Source organism: Carcharhinus amblyrhynchos, chromosome 9 (assembly GCF_965287045.1).
Source record: "Carcharhinus amblyrhynchos chromosome 9, sCarAmb.v2.hapA, whole genome shotgun sequence".
NCBI lineage: Eukaryota > Metazoa > Chordata > Chondrichthyes > Carcharhiniformes > Carcharhinidae > Carcharhinus > Carcharhinus amblyrhynchos.
The window spans coordinates 58,320,290-58,339,465 of NC_137332.1; the positions used below are offsets into that span (position 1 = coordinate 58,320,290).

The 19,176-nt window shown below is 41.4% G+C and overlaps 1 protein-coding gene across 1 annotated transcript; it reads left to right on the top strand.

The window, feature by feature from the left end:
* The first annotated feature begins 7,339 nt into the window (after positions 1-7,339).
* Positions 7,340-18,604, top strand: dusp12 (dual specificity phosphatase 12). Its single transcript, XM_080195753.1, has 6 exons — positions 7,340-7,590; positions 8,930-9,043; positions 9,147-9,265; positions 11,123-11,213; positions 12,896-13,073; positions 16,029-18,604. Exons 1-6 carry the CDS (start codon positions 7,340-7,342, stop codon positions 16,188-16,190), a joined length of 915 nt encoding a protein of 304 aa, XP_080051879.1. The 3' UTR covers positions 16,191-18,604.
* The last annotated feature ends 572 nt before the right edge of the window (positions 18,605-19,176 follow it).

The window sequence follows — 19,176 nt, forward strand, 5'->3', positions numbered from 1 at the left end:
TGTGGAGTAGACAGTCTTCAATTCTCTTGCTCCACAGGCAGAAAGAAGACAGTATTTTCCTCTTTAGGATCCCAACAAGTGCACTGTATTTGCACTAATCTCTGCCAGAGGGTCAGAGCCATGGGAATTGCATGAGGGAGTTGTTGGGGGGTGGGGGAAGGGGGTGGGGGAAGGAGGTGGTGGAGTGCCGTGTCTGTGGGATGTTTGTTTCTTCTATTTTTCTTTATTTAATGTTGGGTTGCCTGGTAAAAGCAGCTCTTTCAGGAGCCTAAGTTGCTGGTGTGGCAGGCTCGGTCAGCATGATAGTTAAAAAGAAAGCAAGGGTTGGGTCCCACACTGAGTGCCAAAATATAGTGGGAAAAGCCGATATTGCAGCTGATGGGCTACACCCGGCTTTTCCTATCCAAGTTGAAACTTAACCAAAAAATTACTATTGACTCAGTAAACAATTAGCACTAATGCTGTGGATGATGAATTCCTGGAATGCATACAAGATGTTCTTCCAGCACAGGTATGATGAGGAACCAATTAGGGAGAGGGTTACATTAGAACTGGTTTTGCAAAATGAAAAATGACTAATCTTGATTTAAAGGAAACTTTAGGGAAGAATGATCATAATCTGAAAGAGTCTTACATTAGGTTTGAAAGCGATGCAGTTCAGACGAAAACACGTGTTTTAAATCTAAACAAAGAAAACTATGAAGGTATGAGCATCAAGTTGGCTGTTGTAGATTGAGTAACTGCATTCAAAGATATTAATGTAGACAGGCAATAGCTGGCATTTAAAGAATTAATACATGATTTACAACAAATGTACATTCCTTTTGAGGCACAAAAATTCAACAGGAAATATCATCCAACCGTGGCTAACAAGAGAAGTTAAAGGTTGCATTATATCAAAGGAAGAAGTTTATAAAGTTGCCAAAAATAACAGCTGACCTGAGGTTTGGGAACATTTTAGAATTCAGCATAGGAGAACAAAAAGGAGAAAATAGAATACGAAAATAAACTAGTTAGAAACATAAAAGCTCCTATAGAAATATAAGAAGGAAAAGATTAACGAAGACTACTTTCGGTGGGGGGGTCTTTCGGGCAAAGATTACTTTGGGCTCATGACAGGCAGGATTTATGACAGAAATATTGAAATAGCAGAGAAATTAAACAAATACTTTGGCCAGAATTTTACTGGCACACCCACTCCAAAATAGGAGCAGGCGAAGCTCACGGAATGGAATTCCTTGAGCAGGATATTACGAGCCTAGGGTGGGTGAGGCAGTAAACTTCCAGTATTTGTGTCTGTCTTCATGGAGGAAGATGCAAGAAGCCTCCCAGAAATATTTGAGAACCAAGGGCGAGTGAGGATGAGGAACTGAAAGAAACTAGTATTAATAATAAAGTACTTCTGAAGAAACTAATGGAATTGAAAGTTCCATGAACCTGATGATCTACATCCCCAAGCATTGAAAAAGGTAGCAGTAGAGATAATAGATGCATTGGTGGTCATCTTCCAAAATTCTATAGATTCTGATTCCTGCAGATTGGAAGATGGCAATGTAATCTCATTATTTAAGAAAGGAGGGAGACAGAAAACAGGGAACCCTAGACACTTTAATTTGATATTAGTAACAGGAAAATGCTAGATGCTCTTATAAAGGATAACTGAATTAATACTTGGGCCTCAGCTTTTCACAATCCATGTCAATAATGTGCATGCAGCAACCAAATGTAGTATTTCCAAGTTTTGCTGATGACACAAAACTAAGTGGTTTGTGAGGAGCATACAAAAAAAGCTTCAAGGGCATTTAGACAGGCTAAGTGAATGGGCAGGAGCATGGCAGATGGAATATAATGTGGAAAAATGTAAAGTTATCCACTTTGATAGGAAATGATGAGAGATGGAGGAGTATTGCTGTTCAAAGTGTCCTGGGTCAAGGTTTGTTCGTAATTCATTGAAAGCTAATATGCAAGTGCAGTAAGCAATTAGGAAGCCAAACCTGCTCGATCACAGAATCAAAGGACGTAGCCGGATCACAAAGAGAGCAAATTTCAGAAAAAGGCTGAATATACCTTTTAAAAATAATCAAGGTACTATTCAGGCTGCGCAAATTGGCTTGTTTTGAAGATTTTCTGCAGAATTGATTAATTGGAGAATTAGGTCTGTGATTGCAGCGGGAACCTGTCAAAGCCTGACAATCAAGGGAAGAATGGTTGCTGCACTGCCATTTTGAAAAAAATCAAATGAAGTTGTACTGCACTGTTCTTAAAAGCAGCTATGGATGGTAAATTAAAACTGCCAGATCAGATACAAAATTGGGCAGCATGAAAAAATATTTAGATTGCAGGAATATGTGGAAAATCAGAGGAAATGCAAGTTAATAGATCCTTGGGGAATTGGCCAACAGTGTAATCATAAGACAGGGTGCAGATAAATCCTCAATCACATTTGGTGAAAACTTTAAAAGCTGTTGACAAGTATTTTAAACTCGAAGCGTTTTCAGAAGGCGTTTGACAAGGTACCTCACAAGAGGTTATTGCAGAAGGTCAGGGGACATGGAGTTGGGGGTAGGGTGTTAGCGTGGATAGAGGACTGGTTGTCAAATAGGAGGCAGAGAGTGGGGGTCAATGGGTGCTATTCGGATTGGCGGATGGCGACTAGTGGAGTGCCCCAGGGGTCGGTGCTGGGGCCTCAGCTATTTACCATTTATATAGATGATCTGGAGGAGGGAAGCGAGTGTATGGTGTCAAAATTTGCTGATGACACCAAGATTGGTGGAACGGCAAATTGCGCTGAGGGTGTGGAGAGTCTACAGAAGGATCTAGATAGGCTGGGTGAATGGGCCAGGAACTGGCAAATGGAATTTAATGTTGGCAAGTGTGAGGTGGTCCACTTTGGTAGGAATAATGGTAGGAAGGATTATTACTTACGTGGAGAAAAACTGCAGCAGGCGATGGTGCAGAGGGACCTCGGGGTCCTTGTGCATGAGTCGCAAAAACCCAGCTTGCAGGTGCAGCGGGTGGTCAGGAAGGCAAATGGGATGCTGGCCTTCATAGCGAGGGGGATTGAATATAAAAGTAGGGAGGTCTTGCTGCAGCTATATAGGGCATTGGTGAGGCCGCAGCTGGAGTACTGTGTGCAGTTTTGGGCGCCGTACTTACGCAAGGATATTTTGGCCTTGGAGGGAGTGCAGAGGAGGTTTACGAGGCTGATGCCGGAGTTGACGGGGTTGAGCTATGAGGAGAGGCTGAATAAACTAGGCTTGTACTCGTTAGAGTTTAGAAGAATGAGGGGAGATCTCATTGAGACATATAAGATGATGAATGGGATGGATAGGATAGAGGTGGAGAGACTCTTCCCGCTCAGAAAGGACAGTAGGACTAGGGGGCACAGCCTCAAGATAAAGGGGGGGCGGTTTAGAACGGAGTTGAGGAAGAATTTCTTCACTCAAAGGGTGGTGAATCTCTGGAATTCTCTGCCCGTTGAAGTGGTGGAGGCTACCTCGCTAAATATTTTTAAGACGCGGGTTGGTGGGTTTTTGATAAGAGAGGGGATTAAGGGTTATGGGGAGAGGGCGGGAATGTGGAACTGAGCCACGACAGATCAGCCATGATCTTATTGAATGGCGGGGCAGGATCGAAGGGCTAGATGGCCTACTCCTGCTCCTATTTCTTATGTTCTTATGAAGCTATGGAGAGCACAGAGCTAAATAAAAAGGTATGGAATGCCTCCAATAAAGTACCAAACGGGCAAAGAGATTCCAGGACAAGGAAGACAATATTCAAGCAAAATACAAGATGGTCACAAAGAAAAACAGTGCAATGAAGTGCATGAACTGAAAAGCTTAGTACAGCAGAATGAAAAGGCTGAGAAGCAGCTGAAAGGTTTAAAAATAGAACTTTTTAAAAATGCCAACATATTACCCAGACAGACTGCAACAGCAGGGTGGCAGTGTGGAACAAGCAGGTGTCTGTGTGGGAAAGTTAATAAATGTAATCCAAAAAGCACCAAAGTGTGCAAAAACATAAATCTATTTATTAAACAGGAAAATGATTGCATCAAAGCTGAGTTAAAAGAACCCCCCAATAGAAATACAACTAAGCACAATAGCAGGTAGAAAGGTAACTCAAAGCAGTCACTGTCCTGAAAGATTCTTTGAAGAGTCAAAACGTGGCCCTGAAAAATCATGAGGAATCATAAAGAATATTGAATACTACTTCAGAAAAGTCTTGGAACTACCAGTAATAACAAAGCACTGCACTGATGCACAATGTGGGTTGGCAAGAGGTCAACAAGTTAATGGACAGCTGAAAGAACAGCTAGTCATCCTTCAAGATCAAATGCAAAAGAAGTCTTCTAATTCTTCACATTCCTTCTAACACGAAGAAACTAAGACTTTCCTGGACAGCAGAATGGATGAACAGCAGAAAACAATTACAAGAAAGCTCAAGACAAAGCAACTGAGTTTCACAAAAAGGAAAACATGTTGAAGGACCTACACACACTACAAGGACCCTCAGGTCATCTCCTGTCCCTCTGGAAGATTACCATAAGACCGTAAGGGAGGAGAACTAGGCCACCTGGCCAATTGAGCGCTCTGCCATTCAATCATGGCTGGTAATGTTCTCAATCCCTTCCTCCCGCCTTTTCCCCGTAACCTTGATTCCCCTCACCAATCAAGGACCCAACTATCTGTCTTAAATATACTCAATGACCTGGCCTCCACAGTCTTTTGTGGCAAAGGGAGTGTCATAAAGCAGACACTTTCCCAATGACTATACAAAGACTGTACCAAAGCAGAAATTCACCACCCTCTGGCTGAAGAAGTTCCTCTTCATCTCAGTTCTAAAAAGCCATCCCTTTATTCTGAGGCTGTGTCCTCGGATCCTACCTAAGCTTACCTTCTAATGAAAGCATCTTCCCCATGTTCACTCTATCCAGTTCTGTGAGTTCACTCAGTCTCTCATTTTCTCTTCTTCTATTTCTTTTTTTATTAGTGTCACAAGTAGGCTTACATTAACACTGCAATGAAGTTATTGTGAAAAGTCTCTAGTTGCCGCACTCCGGCACCTGTTTGGGTACATTGAGGGAGATTTTAGCATGGCCAATACATCTAACCAGCATGTCCACTTGTGAAGCAAATCTGTGTGTTTCCCAGTCGGAAACCATGAATGAACAGGGATATCCACTGCTTGCTGAAATCTAGGTCTGAGGTGTTCAAGTCACGCAACCCTGACTTATAGAAGAAAGCAAGATATGATCTATGGAGATCCATCAAAGATGCCAAAAAGACAGTACCAGACCAAGCTAGAGTCCCAGGATAGCCACATGGACCCCTACTAACTATGCCAAGGTCTGCAAGACATAACAGGCTACAAGATGAAGGCATGTAAAATCGCCAGCACCAACGCACCCCTCCCTGATGAGTTCAATGCATTCTATGCTCGTTTTGAGCAAGAGGTCAGCGAGAGCATGCCCTCCACCCTGAAAACCTCGAATGAACCTATATCTGAGGTCACCATTGCAAATTTCAGAGCAGCTTTCTTGAAGGTCAACCCACGGAAAGTGACTGGCCTGGATGGGGACCTGCACGAGCACTCAGATCTTGTGCGGATCAAATGACGAGGATATTTGCAGACATCTTCAACCTCTCTTTACAACAATCTAAAGTCCTTATCTGTTTCAAAAAGATGACCATCATCCCAGTACCAAAGAAAAGCCAAGCAGCGTGCCTTAATGACTATCATCTGGTGGCTCTGACATCCATCATTATGGATTATGAACTGCTCTGAAAGGTTAGTCATGGTACGAATCGATTCCAACCTCCCAGATTGCCTAACTCCACTAGGGTTCCCTTACTGCCGCAACAGGTCCACAGCAGATGCCATCTACTGCACTCAACCCTGGGACACCTGGATAACAAAGACATATACATCAAACTCCTATTTGTTGACTAATGCTCAGCCTTCACCACTATTATTTCTATGAAATTCATCGCCAAACTCTGTGTCCTGTGGCTCGGCTCCTTGCTCTGTGACTAGATCCTGAACTTCCTAACTCATGCCAGTTCACCAGATTCTCTATCTCGTTCCTGTACTCTATCTCGTCATTGTTTGAGATCTGACCCACTACATGGTGTCATCAGCAAACTTGAAAATCAAGTTGGAGGGGAATTTGGTCACTCAGTAAGGATAGAAAACAATACCTCTTTCATGATCATCCTCAACACCAGTGCCCAAAAGGCTGTGTTCTCAGCCCTCTACTATACTTCTTACACACCTATGACTGTGTGACCAGATTTCCCTCCAACTTGATTTCAAGTTTGCTGATGACACCAAGTAGTGGGTCAGATCTCAAACAATGATGAGACAAAGTACAGGAATGAGATAGAGAATCTGGTGAACTGATGTGATGACAATCTCTCTTTCAATGTCAACAAAATGAAGGAGATAGTCATCAACTTCAGGAAGCGTTGTGGAGGGCATGCCCCTGTCTGCATCAATGGGCAAAAGTAGAAATGTTAAAGAGCTTCAAGTTTTTAGGTGTCCAGATCACCAGCAACCTGTCCTGGTCCCTCCCATGCCAACACTATAGTTAAGAAAGTGCACCGATGCCTCTACTTTCTCAGAAAACTAAGGAAATTTGGCATGTCTGCTATGACTCTCACCAACCTTTACAGATACACCATAGAAAGCATTCTTTCTGTTCCTGCTCCACCCACAACCTCAAGAAACTACCAAGGATCATGAATAAAACTCAGTCCATCATGCAAACCAGCCTCCCATCCATTGACTCTGTCTACACTTCCCACTACCTCGGAAAAGGAGCCAGCATACTCCAGGACCCCAGATATCCTCTCTTACACCTTCTTCCTTTGGGGAAAAGATATAGGTCATGTGCCAAGCAACTCAAGAACAGCTTCTCCCCTGCTGCTAGACTTTTAAGTGGATCAACATTGCATTAAGTTGATTTTTCTTTAAACCCTAGCTATGACTGTAACACTACATTCTGCACTCTCTCCTTTCCTTCTTTATGAACGGTATGCTTTGACTATGCAGCATGCAAGAAACATACTTTTCACTGTATGCTAATACATGTGACAAGAATAAATCAAATCAAACTGTGTGGGTGGAATCTCAAGCACCCCAAGAGGGCCCGCACAGACACAGGGAGATGCTGCAAACTTACGCAGAGATTCAACCCAGTACCCTGGCACTACCAAGCAGCACAGCTAACCACGGCGCTACCGCGCAGTTCCAACTCATTCGCCCGCCCCCTCTCTGTGACGCACACGCCTTTGTCATCGCCGTGTGACGTCAGGCGCCGTGACGTCAGGAGGCCGCCATGTTGACGGTGCAGGCTGGGCTGTTCATCGGCACTGCGGCGGATCTGAGTCCGGAGCGGCTGTCGGACTGCGCCATCTCCCATGTGCTCACCGTGGACTCACAGGAACCCCCGCCTCTTGGGGACCGCCAGGCTATGTTTGTGCGGGCGCTGGATGAGCCCAGCACCGACCTGTTGAGCTTGCTGGATGAATGCGTGAGCTTTGTGCAGGAGGCGCTGACTACAGCCGGTGCTGGCGTATTGGTCAATTGGTACAGTGCCTGTTTGTACAGTCTCTGCATTAGTACAGTCATTGGGACAGTCTCTGCGTTAGTACAGTCATTGGGACAGTCTCTGCGTTAGTACAGTCATTGGGACAGTCTCTGCATTAGTACAGTCAGTGGGACAGTCTCTACATTAGTACAGTCATTGGGACAGTCTCTGCATTAGTACAGTCATTGGGACAGTCTCTGCGTTAGTACAGTCATTGGGACAGTCTCTGCATTAGTACAGTCAGTGGGACAGTCTCTACATTAGTACAGTCAGTGGGACAGTCTCTGCATTAGTACAGTCATTGGGACAGTCTCTGCATTAGTACAGTCATTGGGACGCTTTCTGATTTGGGACAGTCACTACTTTCTACTGTTACAACGATTCAGATCTTTAGTCTCTGCTGTCTTTTTGTTGACCAGACCTATCCTGGATGAGATGCTATCAAAGGGCTACTTCCAAATTTCTAATACTTGGACATTATGAGCATTGCCCAGGATGCTTTAACTTCCATTAGGTTATTATCCCTCTCCCAAGGACCCTCCAAAGGAGTCTTCAATTCTGAGTTAAAGACTGGAGATTTCACTCAGTTCCCATCTAGATCATGGACAGATATTAACAAGCATAACTGCTATGAACTTATGAGTCAAAATAGAAACTAAATTCACATTTTCTTAGAATGTATTGTGCATGTTTCAAATAATAATTCACAGAAATACAGTTATTGCTTTGTGATGAATAAACTACTATCCAATGCATTAAAGAGGCATGGTTCCAGCTCACCACTGTTCAGCATGTGCTATAGAAAGTCACAATGTATTTTAGATTTTTAAAAAACTCTCAGGCAAACGAAAACTAAGATTCTTCCACATTAATAAACAGAGCTGTTACATACCTGACCTTATGTACCGTCTTTGCCTCACAGCGCCAGGGAGCCTGGCTTGGGTCACTGTCTGTGCGCAGTCTGCACATTCTCTCTGTGTCTGCATGGGCTTCCTCTGGGTGCTCTAGTTTCCTCCCACAGTCCAGAAGACGTGCTGGTTAGGTACATTGGCCATGCTAAATTCTCCCTCAACGTTCCTGAACAGACGCCAGAGTGTGGCAACTAACGGATTTTCACAGTAACTTCATTGCAGTGTTAATGTAAGCTGGCTTGTGACACTAAAAGGTACAACTTTAAAACTTACTTGAGAAATAATTCCAATTTTGTTTTAATCTGATGCAGCAACTTAAAAGTAAAATCAAACTTTTGCTCATTTTATAGTTTTTTTTTAGGCCTGTCTTTTGTATTGACAATGAAATTTAATGGATTGTAAAATGCAGTGTTTTCTCCAATATCAGCCATGCCGGAGTAAGTAGAAGTGCTGCTGTAGTCACTGCTTTTATAATGAAAACTGATAACCTGACTTTTGAAGAGGCGTATGATAAACTCCAGGCTGTTAAACCTGATGTCAAGTAAGTTTTTATTTATTTGCCTCTGATTCTATGCTACTATTTAAGCTGGTTGTATTATTTTAACTGCAAACCTTTTGAAATGTTTCTATTATCTGTATTGTAGGATAAATGATGAGTTTGTGAAGCAACTGAAGCTATATGAAGCAATGGGCTGCAGTGTGGATTCAACAAGTGCTGATTATAAACAATATCGACTGCAGAAAGTCATCGACAAGTACCCAGGTAACCTGTTGCTACTATTGGCTAGTTGCTGGCAAGAGCAAGAAAAAGAGATGCGCATCCCATAATTGGGATCTGTCACATTTTTACATCCCTCCCTTACAGATGCTGGATGAGGAATTATTCTTTTGCTCTTTTTGAATGTTTCAACTGTTGACATTTATTAGTTGGATTGGCCATGAGAATTTGCCTCTTAGTGTCCCAAGGTTAGGGTGATTAGTGGGGTAGACACACAGGGTTATGGAGATAAGGTCAGAGTTCTGGGTAAGATAGAAAGTAGGTGCAGACTTGATGGGCCTTATTTTACCAGCAGGTTGTGCCTGTTTTCAGGTGTGAAAACTTGGTAACATTGGGCATGAAGTGTGATCCATGCCCACTTCCACACCGGTTCTCTGTTTGTCAAGGCCTGAAAATGGCCAGGATCAGGACTGTACCTGAAACGGACACGATGGTCATTTAATTGCATTTGCATGCACTTAAATTGACTTAATGGGCTGCATGCCCAACTTTGCCGGCACTTCCACCTTTACCACAGCGTTCACCCATCTGGAATCAGCATCAAACAGACATGCTCCATACAAGTCCGATTCAGGTACTCCCGTCAGTGAGGAAGTGAGCACCTAGCATCCAACGGCGCTCTGCTTGAGATCGGGGGGAGGGGGTGGTCAGTTGCCACTCTGCTTGAGATCTGGGGGGTGAGGAGGAGTGTGCTGTCACTCTGCCTGGGATCTGTGATGGGAGGGAGTTTGCTGCCACTCTGCCTGAGATCAGTTGGGGTGAGAGGGGGTCTGCTGCCACTCTGCCTGATGAGGTCAGTTGGTGGTGGGGGGGGGGGGGGGGCGGTCTGCTGCCACTCTGCCTGAGATTGGTGGGGGGGAAATAGCGTCCGCTTCTACTCTACCTGAGATTGGTGGGTAGGAAGGGGCAGAGGGGCCTGCGATCAATCTGGGTGGTGGGGTTGTGGGGGGGATAAGGGGGTCAGTAGGGGTGGGACAATGTCTGTGGAGGCCAAGGGGAGGTGTTACCTGGCCCAGGAGTGATGTGGCAGGGTTTTGGATGCAGTAAGCCCTGCCCACAGGCTTGTGCAGCGCGATTTGGACTCTGACTTTTTTTCAGGCAGAATGCATATGAGGGCACTGGAGAGTGGGTCTAAAAGTCGGATCTGAAACACTCCCAGATTCAAGTTTGCCCAGCACTTAGAATCAAAATGGTAAAATAGGGTCCAATGGTCAAATGGCCTCCTTCTGCACTGTAATATGCTGTGATTAACTTCACTAAGTTGTACAGTCTATAACCAATATTCCTTAACCTTGCTGACTGCTACTAATTTGCTCTTAGCTCATTGCTTTGTTGTGTTCATAAATTTTCACAATGTATTTATGTGCATCTACTTTATTCGTTCCTTTAATTAGACCTTAACGTTTTAAGAAATTCATCAGTCAGAAATGCTTGGTCTCATCACTGTCCAAATTTCTGAATGCCTTATTCTTTAAGAAATTTCAAATAAACGCCCAAGATTTGGTTTCCCTCATGGTTGACTAATATCTCTTTCTATCTAATCCATTATAAATTGCACTGTGTCAACAGTATGTAAAAGGAGAACAGTCATTTCTGGCTTTCTTTTCTCTACAAAGTTGGCAGGTACTGGAATCCTACCATTCTAATCAATTACTGAATGACAGTTAAGATCTTAAGTGAAATTATCTGTTTTATAAATATGTTTTTAAAATATAGTATGTTGTGCTTCCCTTCGTTCCAGTTCTATTTTAGCTGATGTAAGTTCTGTGAGTTTTTAAACAAATTTGCTGCCTACTATCTTAACTGTAATTTGCTTACAAGTCCTTTGTTTCTTTTACTCAGAGCTACAGAATTTACCTCAGGAGTTATTTGCATTGGACCCCATGAGTCTAGGGAAAACAGATGATATTCTCTACCGGTGCAGAAAGTGTAGGTGAGCAGAGTTTTTTAGTGGGTAATGTCATGCTCTTTGTTCTACAAGTGAAACTGAACATCCAAATTAAACCCAATTTGAGAAGGCCATTCCTCTTAATTCCACAAAACCAGTAGCTGTATACTGTAGCTAAATGTGATACCTGTACAACTCTGTTTGAAGAATGTGTTTGTTTTGGTGGAATTGTAATTATTTTCATACGCTATTTTATTTTGTATGAGCTCAACTTTATACTGTCAAATACAATGCAATTTAAATAACAGCTTAATGGGTCACAACTTCAGAAACATTGCTGGTTTCTCAATATAATACATAATATGCTGACAGTATCAAATATGGGTAAATGTTGTTTCAAAATGGTGCATGCAAGAATATTTCTTTGTGTGAGCGTGATGTACTGAGTATCCATAAGTGTTGAACCCTTTGTAATTCCAACTGCTATAGATTTATTGTTCAGCTTACTGGTTTCACTGTTTTATCTGTTATGTTTGTTTGACTTCACGTACTGTAACAAGTTAATTACAGATAGCACAGACCATTTGTTCCATCTTAGTTCATCCATCCAGAAAATTCCCCTCATTACTTAGTTCTTAAATCACTCCAAAGGTGTTGAATCATATTCTTACATATAATTCATAGGAATGAGAGCATATTTCTATTTTTTTAAAATGATCACAAAACCCAAAATTAAGGTGTAATAGATGGTAAGAGTATGTGAAATTAATTTCTTACAATTGTGCCTGAAAACATTAATGACTTTGGCAATAATCAAAACAAGAGAAGCTGACCATCCTTGTGACTTCTCATACAATGTGTTGCATCACTTTGATTACTCGCTGCTCATGCACTGCTTCGAGGATTAATTAAATTGGTAAAGTTATTTAGAATGTTATTCAAGACACTGAGGAAAGCAATTTACGGTGATTTGTGATATTGAGTGTTTAGTATTTCTTGTTCTCTGCCCCACTTGTTCCATTAGCATCCCACAGCTTTCTGGCCCCAGCAACAGCTATTTAATTGTTAGGGTTTTATGTAGGTTAGAAAATAGAATGATAAAAATGATAGAATGATAAAAATATCAGAATTCCTTGAATCACAGTTTAGTAACAAGCCACTTGGCCCAAAAGGTCAATGCAACATTTATTCTGTATACAAGCCTCTTTATGCTCCCTTTTAGGATAGCACAGCGGTTAGCACTGCTACCTCACAGTGCCGGAGACTCGGGTTCAGTTCCGGCCTCAGGCCATTGTCTGTGTGGAGTTTGCACATTCTCCCTATATCTGCATGGGTCCTCTCCCATAGTCCAGAGATGTGCGGGCTAGGTTGATTGGCCATGGCAAATTGCCTCTTAGTGTCGGAGGAATTAGCAGTACGTATGTGGGATTGCGAGGATAGGGCCTGGGTGGGATTGTTGTAAGTATAGACTCAATGGGCTGTATGGCCCCTGCACTGTAGGCTTCCTATTCTCTGATTCATCTGTCCCTATGAATGCAGAAGTTGTGGTTTTGATGGGGATCTATAGCTCAAGCTACAGCCTTATAGTTCATAACCTTCTGTGAACTCTGCATTTACCTAACTGTTCCATAACTTATTCGTGGTGATCTACTTGTGTGTGTGTTACAAATTCTGAATGTTAATATGCAAGTATTCCTATGACAATTTCTTGTTTTAAAAAAAATCAGGCGGTCTTTATTTCGTGGCTCAAGTATTTTGAATCACGTACCTGGAACAGGACCAATTACCTTTGCTCGCAAGAGGTTGACACAAACCCCAAGAGAGGACCAAACCAAATGTACGTCATATTTTATTGAGCCGGTGCAATGGATGGAACCTGCACTACTTGGTGTTTTAGATGGACAGGTAAGTGATTCCAGTAAGGAGATTACTATATCTGTTTGCTCAAACAAGTTCAGGTGAGATTGTCACCTATATATTGTTGACTTTTAAAGGCAAACTAAAGAAATACAACATAATTTATATTTCCTGTATTAAATGGAAATATAAAACTCAATTTAATTGATGTTGATCTATGTACAATGTAGATTATTTTCTGCCCCCTCGGAATTGAAGTACCTGAAACCACCCAGTAAATCCTTTTTATCTTGCCATTAATAAGCTATGATTGGAGATCAACTAATTAACAATGCAGGGATTGTAACTGAATAAGAAGTATGTATATAGTGAAGTACCAAAATTTATCAACTTTAAGAATTATTTTCCCACACATAAGCTAGGTAAATACAGACATGAAGTAAAATAATAAAAACTGGGATTGCTTGTGCTACTTAATAATAACAGCAACTTTTATGTGGTGCTTTCAATATAATAAAACATTCTAACACAATTCACAGTGTTATGAAGCAGAATTTGACAGCAACCATGTAGGAGAGATTAAGGCAGATTACCAGATGAAAATTTTTAAGCAACCCCCTAAACGAGAAAAACAGGCCGATGAATGGAATTTCAGAGCTTAGGCTTTTGGCACCTGAAGGCTCCACCATCAATCGTGGAGCAATTAAAATTCAACAATATTCAAAAAGCCAGACTAACTGAAACAAAATATCTTGGAGCGTTGTGAACTGGAGGATATTTCAGAGATAGAGGCCACAGAGGGATTTGAAAACAATTCTAAAATTGAGGTACTACTCAACCATTGTGGGCCAGTGAACATGAGAACAGTGTTCATTTGCAAACAGGACTTTGGTGGACAAATATCTTTATTAATTTTACTGTTTCAACTTTCTAATTACCTCAAGCAACCAGTAGCTTCTAGGAAGCAAGTAGCAATTTATACTGTTATTTTGTTTTACTACACGTCTATGAAGCATCCTGAAGCATTTTCTGTGTTAGAATAACTTTTATATAGGATTTTTAAGGTACTGAATCAGTTTCAAATCTTCCATGACCTTCTGCTGTCTTCAGTCCCTTTTTCTTGTTGTACACCTCAATCCCCCTTCCGACCTGCCCATTCCTGCCCTTTATCTCCAGCCAGTACCAAAGCTGAGCTGACTGTTTTCACCATGACCACTGAGTAGATAGTGTTGCAGAGGGAGAGCAGTTCTGGCATTGGGGTTCCTACTTTTACCAGCGCTGAGAAAACTGAAATAATTCTGGCACCATGTTATTTCCTATCTCAGCAAAAAGGAAGGAGAGAACAACAGTGGAAGAGAAGAATGGAAATGAGAATTCAAAGCTGATAGGTGAAATGAAGGTTTGAGAAACAGATGTGTTTGAAAGCAGTCATTTATGTATGAGACTGAAAGGAAGAATCATCAAATCCCAATCACTTTAGAAGTTGTTAAAAATGGTTCTTCCCTTAAAAATCTTATTTGATTTTTATTGTCATGTATTAACATACTGTGAAAAGTATTGTTTCTTGCGCACTATACAGACAAAAATTCATAGGGAATGAAACGAGAGAGTGCAGAATGTAGTGTTACAGTCATAGCTAAGGTGTAGAGAAAGATCAACTTAATGCAAGGTAAGTCCATTCAAAAGTCTGACTGAAGCTGTTCTTGAGTCTGTTGGTATGTGACCTCAGACTTTTGCACCTTTCTCTCAAACGAAGAAGGTGGAAGAGAGAATATGCAGGATGCGTGGGGTCCTTAATTATGCTGGCTGCTTTGCCGAGGCAGTGAATGAGAGGCTGGTTTGCATGATGGATTGGGCTACACTCATGATCTTTTGTAGTTTCTTGCAGTCTTGGGCTGAGCAGGAGCCATACCAAGCTGTGATACAACCAGAAGGAATGCTTTCTATGCTGCGTATGTAAAAGTTGCTGAGAGTCGTAGCTGATACGCCAAATTTCCTTACTCTTCTGAGAAAGTAGAGGCGTTGGTGGGCTTTCTTAACTCTTGTCAGCATGGGGGACCAGGACAGGTTGTTGGTGATCTGGACGCTTAAAATCTTGAAGCTCTTGACCCTTTGTACTTTGTTCCCATTGATGTAGACAGGGGCATGCTCTCCATTACGCTTCCTGAAGTCGATGACAATCTCCTTTGTTTTGTTGACATTGAACGAGAGATTATTGTTGCCACATTAGTTAACCAGATTCTGTATCTCATGCCTGTACTCTGTCTTGTCATTGTTTGAGGTCCGAACCACTATGGTGGTTGCATCAGCAAACTTGAAAATCGAATTGGAGAGGAATTTGGCTGCACAGTCATAAGGGAACAAGGAGTATATTAGAGGGTTGAGAACACAGCCTTGTGGGGCATCAGTATTGAGGATTATCATGGAGGAGGTGTTGTCTATCCTTACTAATTGTGGTCTGTGAGTTAGGAAGTTCAGGATCCAATTGCAGAGGGATGTGCCGAGGCCCAGGCCACAAAGTTTGGAGATGAGTTTCATGGGAATAATAGTGTTGAAGGCTGAGCTGTAGTCAATAAGTAGGTGTCCTTGTTATCTAGGTGTTCCAGGGTTGAGTGCAGGGCCAGGGAAATGGCATCTGCTGTGGACCTTTTGCGTAGTGGGCAAACTGTAGTGGATACAGGTAGTCTGGGAGGCTGCAATTGATTGTGCCATGACTAACCTGTCAAAGCATTTCATAATAATGGATGTCAGAGCCACTGGCCGATAGTCGTTAAGGCACCATCTTTATTAATAAATTATTATACTGGAATGCCAATGGTGACAAAGGTAGCATCATTGCAATAAAATTCTGTTCGTTCTTTTTGTCAAAAAGAGAAAAAAACACCTTCTTTCCTCATGACTGACTTATCTATCAAGCATGTTTCTTTCAGTCTGAAATTATGGATAAAATGTACATTATTTATTTTTTGCATGTTTTTAATGCTTAATTTGTTTTGTTTTCAGTTGCTTTGCCCAAAGTGCAAATCAAAATTGGGATCTTTCAACTGGTACGGTGATCAGTGTTCCTGTGCTCGTTGGGTAACTCCTGCCTTCCAGATTCACAAGAATCGTGTTGATGAAATGAAACATTTAAAATTCTCCAGTGTGAGAAATGTTAGTAGTTGAAAAACACACTCAAGTGAGTGTTGCAAATGTGAAAAACCCGGACTATTTGAGCAACTGGTAAAGCAGAGGAAACTTTTACCATCACTCCTTAACATAAGCTGTTTTACACAATATATGAAGGATAGATGGTGACATATACTTGGACTGGTTAATACATTCTGTGCATGTGTTAGTTCAAAAATTGTACTGTGAATCAGTTCGTCAAATAGATCCACAATGATTAAAAACAGAAACTCATAAAGCAGCTTTGGTACAGCTCCTGACAATGTTCAATAGTCAAATTTTATGAAAATGTGGAATTATTTACGTTTTGCAGTGCATAGAATAATGAAAGCCCATATTTTGCAATAAAAATGGCAGAAGCTGTTTGGAGTCAATGGTTAATTGCAGAAACCTGGGAGCTGCTATCCAAATTGACCTGTTGCTTTACAGCAGTACTTTGCCAGGCAACTCATTGAAAGGACATAAAGTTGTTTTACTTACCCACTAAATATCCCAGAAAAAGTTAGACCTGGTGCATGTAGATGAAAGTGAATTTTTAATGTTTAAGTTTTAAATTTATTTATTAGTATCACAAGTAGTTTACATTAACACTGCAATGAAGTTACTGTGAAAATCTCCTAGTCGCCACACTCCGCCATCTGTTCAAGTACACTGAGGGGGAATTTAGCATGGCCAATGCACCTAACAAGTACTTCTTTCAGACTGTGGGAGGAAACCGGAGCGCCTGGAGAAAACCCACAGACACGGGGAAGAACAATGCAGACTGCACAGACAGTGACCCAAGCTGGGAATTGAACCTGGGTCCCTGGCGCAATGAAGCAGCAGTGCTCACCACTGTCCTAATATATGATAAGTCAGAAGTACTGTCAAACAATCTCTCTGGCTTTGAACATTTTAATTTTGCAGATATAGTCCCATTTCTTCAGGGTTTAATTATTTCCAGAAATTCTGTCTCCTAATCCCATCTGTCTTTCTATCGCTATTTCTCTTTCTGTACTAGTTTCCAATTTGTTAAATATTCTCATGTATACTTATGGTTTGGACTCAATTGGTGGGATTTTACAGCTTCGCTCATCCCAAAATCCTAAAATCCCGCACGAGGTCAATGGACCTTTCCATTGCCCGCCCGCTCTGATCCCCAAGGTAGGCGGGGTGATAAAATTCCAGTCTGCACCTCTCAATGAGGATTCTTCTGTCTGATCGGTTAAAGAGCTACACTCTTGCATCCCCTCCTTGCATGCTACAGATCCCCTGTTGATTGCGCTGCACTGAAATGACCTCTAAGTAATGTATGTTGCCACTTGGAAGTCCATGAAAAGTATGTAAACAACTGTGATGAACAGCAAGTGCTGTTCGTTCAATGCTGACTGCAAAATCTCAATCAATACACCTCTAAAGTCATGCAAGTAGTCAAACGCTTGCTTATTATCAATGATTGAGACCTTTGATAAATATTTTGCAGTTCTTTCTACAGTTCGTGATAGAAATAAGGAAAAGAGCTCCGGTTTATGTGGTGCTTTTCACAACCCCAGAATGTTTCCAAAGCCTTTACAACTGATGAAATTTCATTGAAGTGTCAACCCTATTGTAGGAAAATACAGCAGTTAATTTGTCAGGTTTCCAATGAAATAATGACCAGTTAATCTGTTTTAATAATGTTAGTTGAACGAAGGCAAGGATATCTGAGAGAACTGACCTGCACCTCTTCAAATAGTGCCTTGAGATTTATTGCATCTACTTGAGAGAGTCGACAGGAAATTGATTTGTGTGTGTCTGAAAGATGGCATTCCCTCCAGTGCAACAGCCCTTCTATTGCACTGAAGTACCAGTTTGGATTATATGCTGAAGTGGTACTTGAACCATCTGCCCCAGAGGCAATACTGCCATCACTGAGCCAATGCTGACATTTGATACCAAGTTGCCTCAATAGGAAGTGCATTTCGCATGGAAATATATGTCACAATTATGAAAATACACTGCTGATGTTGTATTCAGCATAGTGTGATAATTAATAGAACAAATACTGAAAATTAAAATAACTCTTCACAGCAGCGGAATGATGCATGTTGAAGAATTTAGTAAGGGCAGTTACTCTAACATGCAATATCTTTGATTTAATATTTACATTTGGTACCCTGCGATAATCAAAGTTGCATGAAATCTCAGCTGTCTTATCCTCGATCTGCATTACGGCATGTAATAATTGATATAGAGGAATGGCAAGTTTGAAATCTGGAAGATTTACAGTGATCGTAATGAGTATAATTAAAGAATAATACATTTAAGAAGTATATCTGATTGTTTCCATTGCATTTCTGAATACGCTATTAAAATACATTTTATGGAACTCAAGTTATTAGTCATGACCAGGGACCCTGAAGCTTCTGAATCAATAAATGGTTTATTCTTAATGAATGGCATGTATATGTTATCACAATTGGTTCTATAACTCCCTTTTAATACAGTTTTATGCAGTACAAGTTTATGCCAATTAATTTTTATTGATATTTTAGTGAGGAATGCGTGTAAATTATCCCCAAGATGGTTATTGATTGATATTCCTTTTATGTTACTATTTAGCTTATCAGGCACATTATTGTTTACTTGTGTATTCCTTAGTTTTGTGTTAAACCTTTATATTTGACTTCTATTACTTGTGCTGACTCCAATCAAAACAGAAGACATGGAGGGTTATGGGTCAAATTGAGTTTGGAAATTATCATAAGATAGAACATAGAACACTACAGCATAAACAGGCCCTTCGGCCCACAAGTTGCGCCGATCACATCATCACCTACCAACCTACAGACCTATCTATAACCCTCAATCTCATTAAACCCCATATACTCATCCAGGAGTCTTTTAAAAGACCCCAGCGAGTTCGCCTCCACCACCACTGACGGCAGCCGATTCCATTCACTCACCACCCTCTGAGTGAAAAACTTACCCCTAACATCACTTCTGAACCTCCCTCCCCGCACCT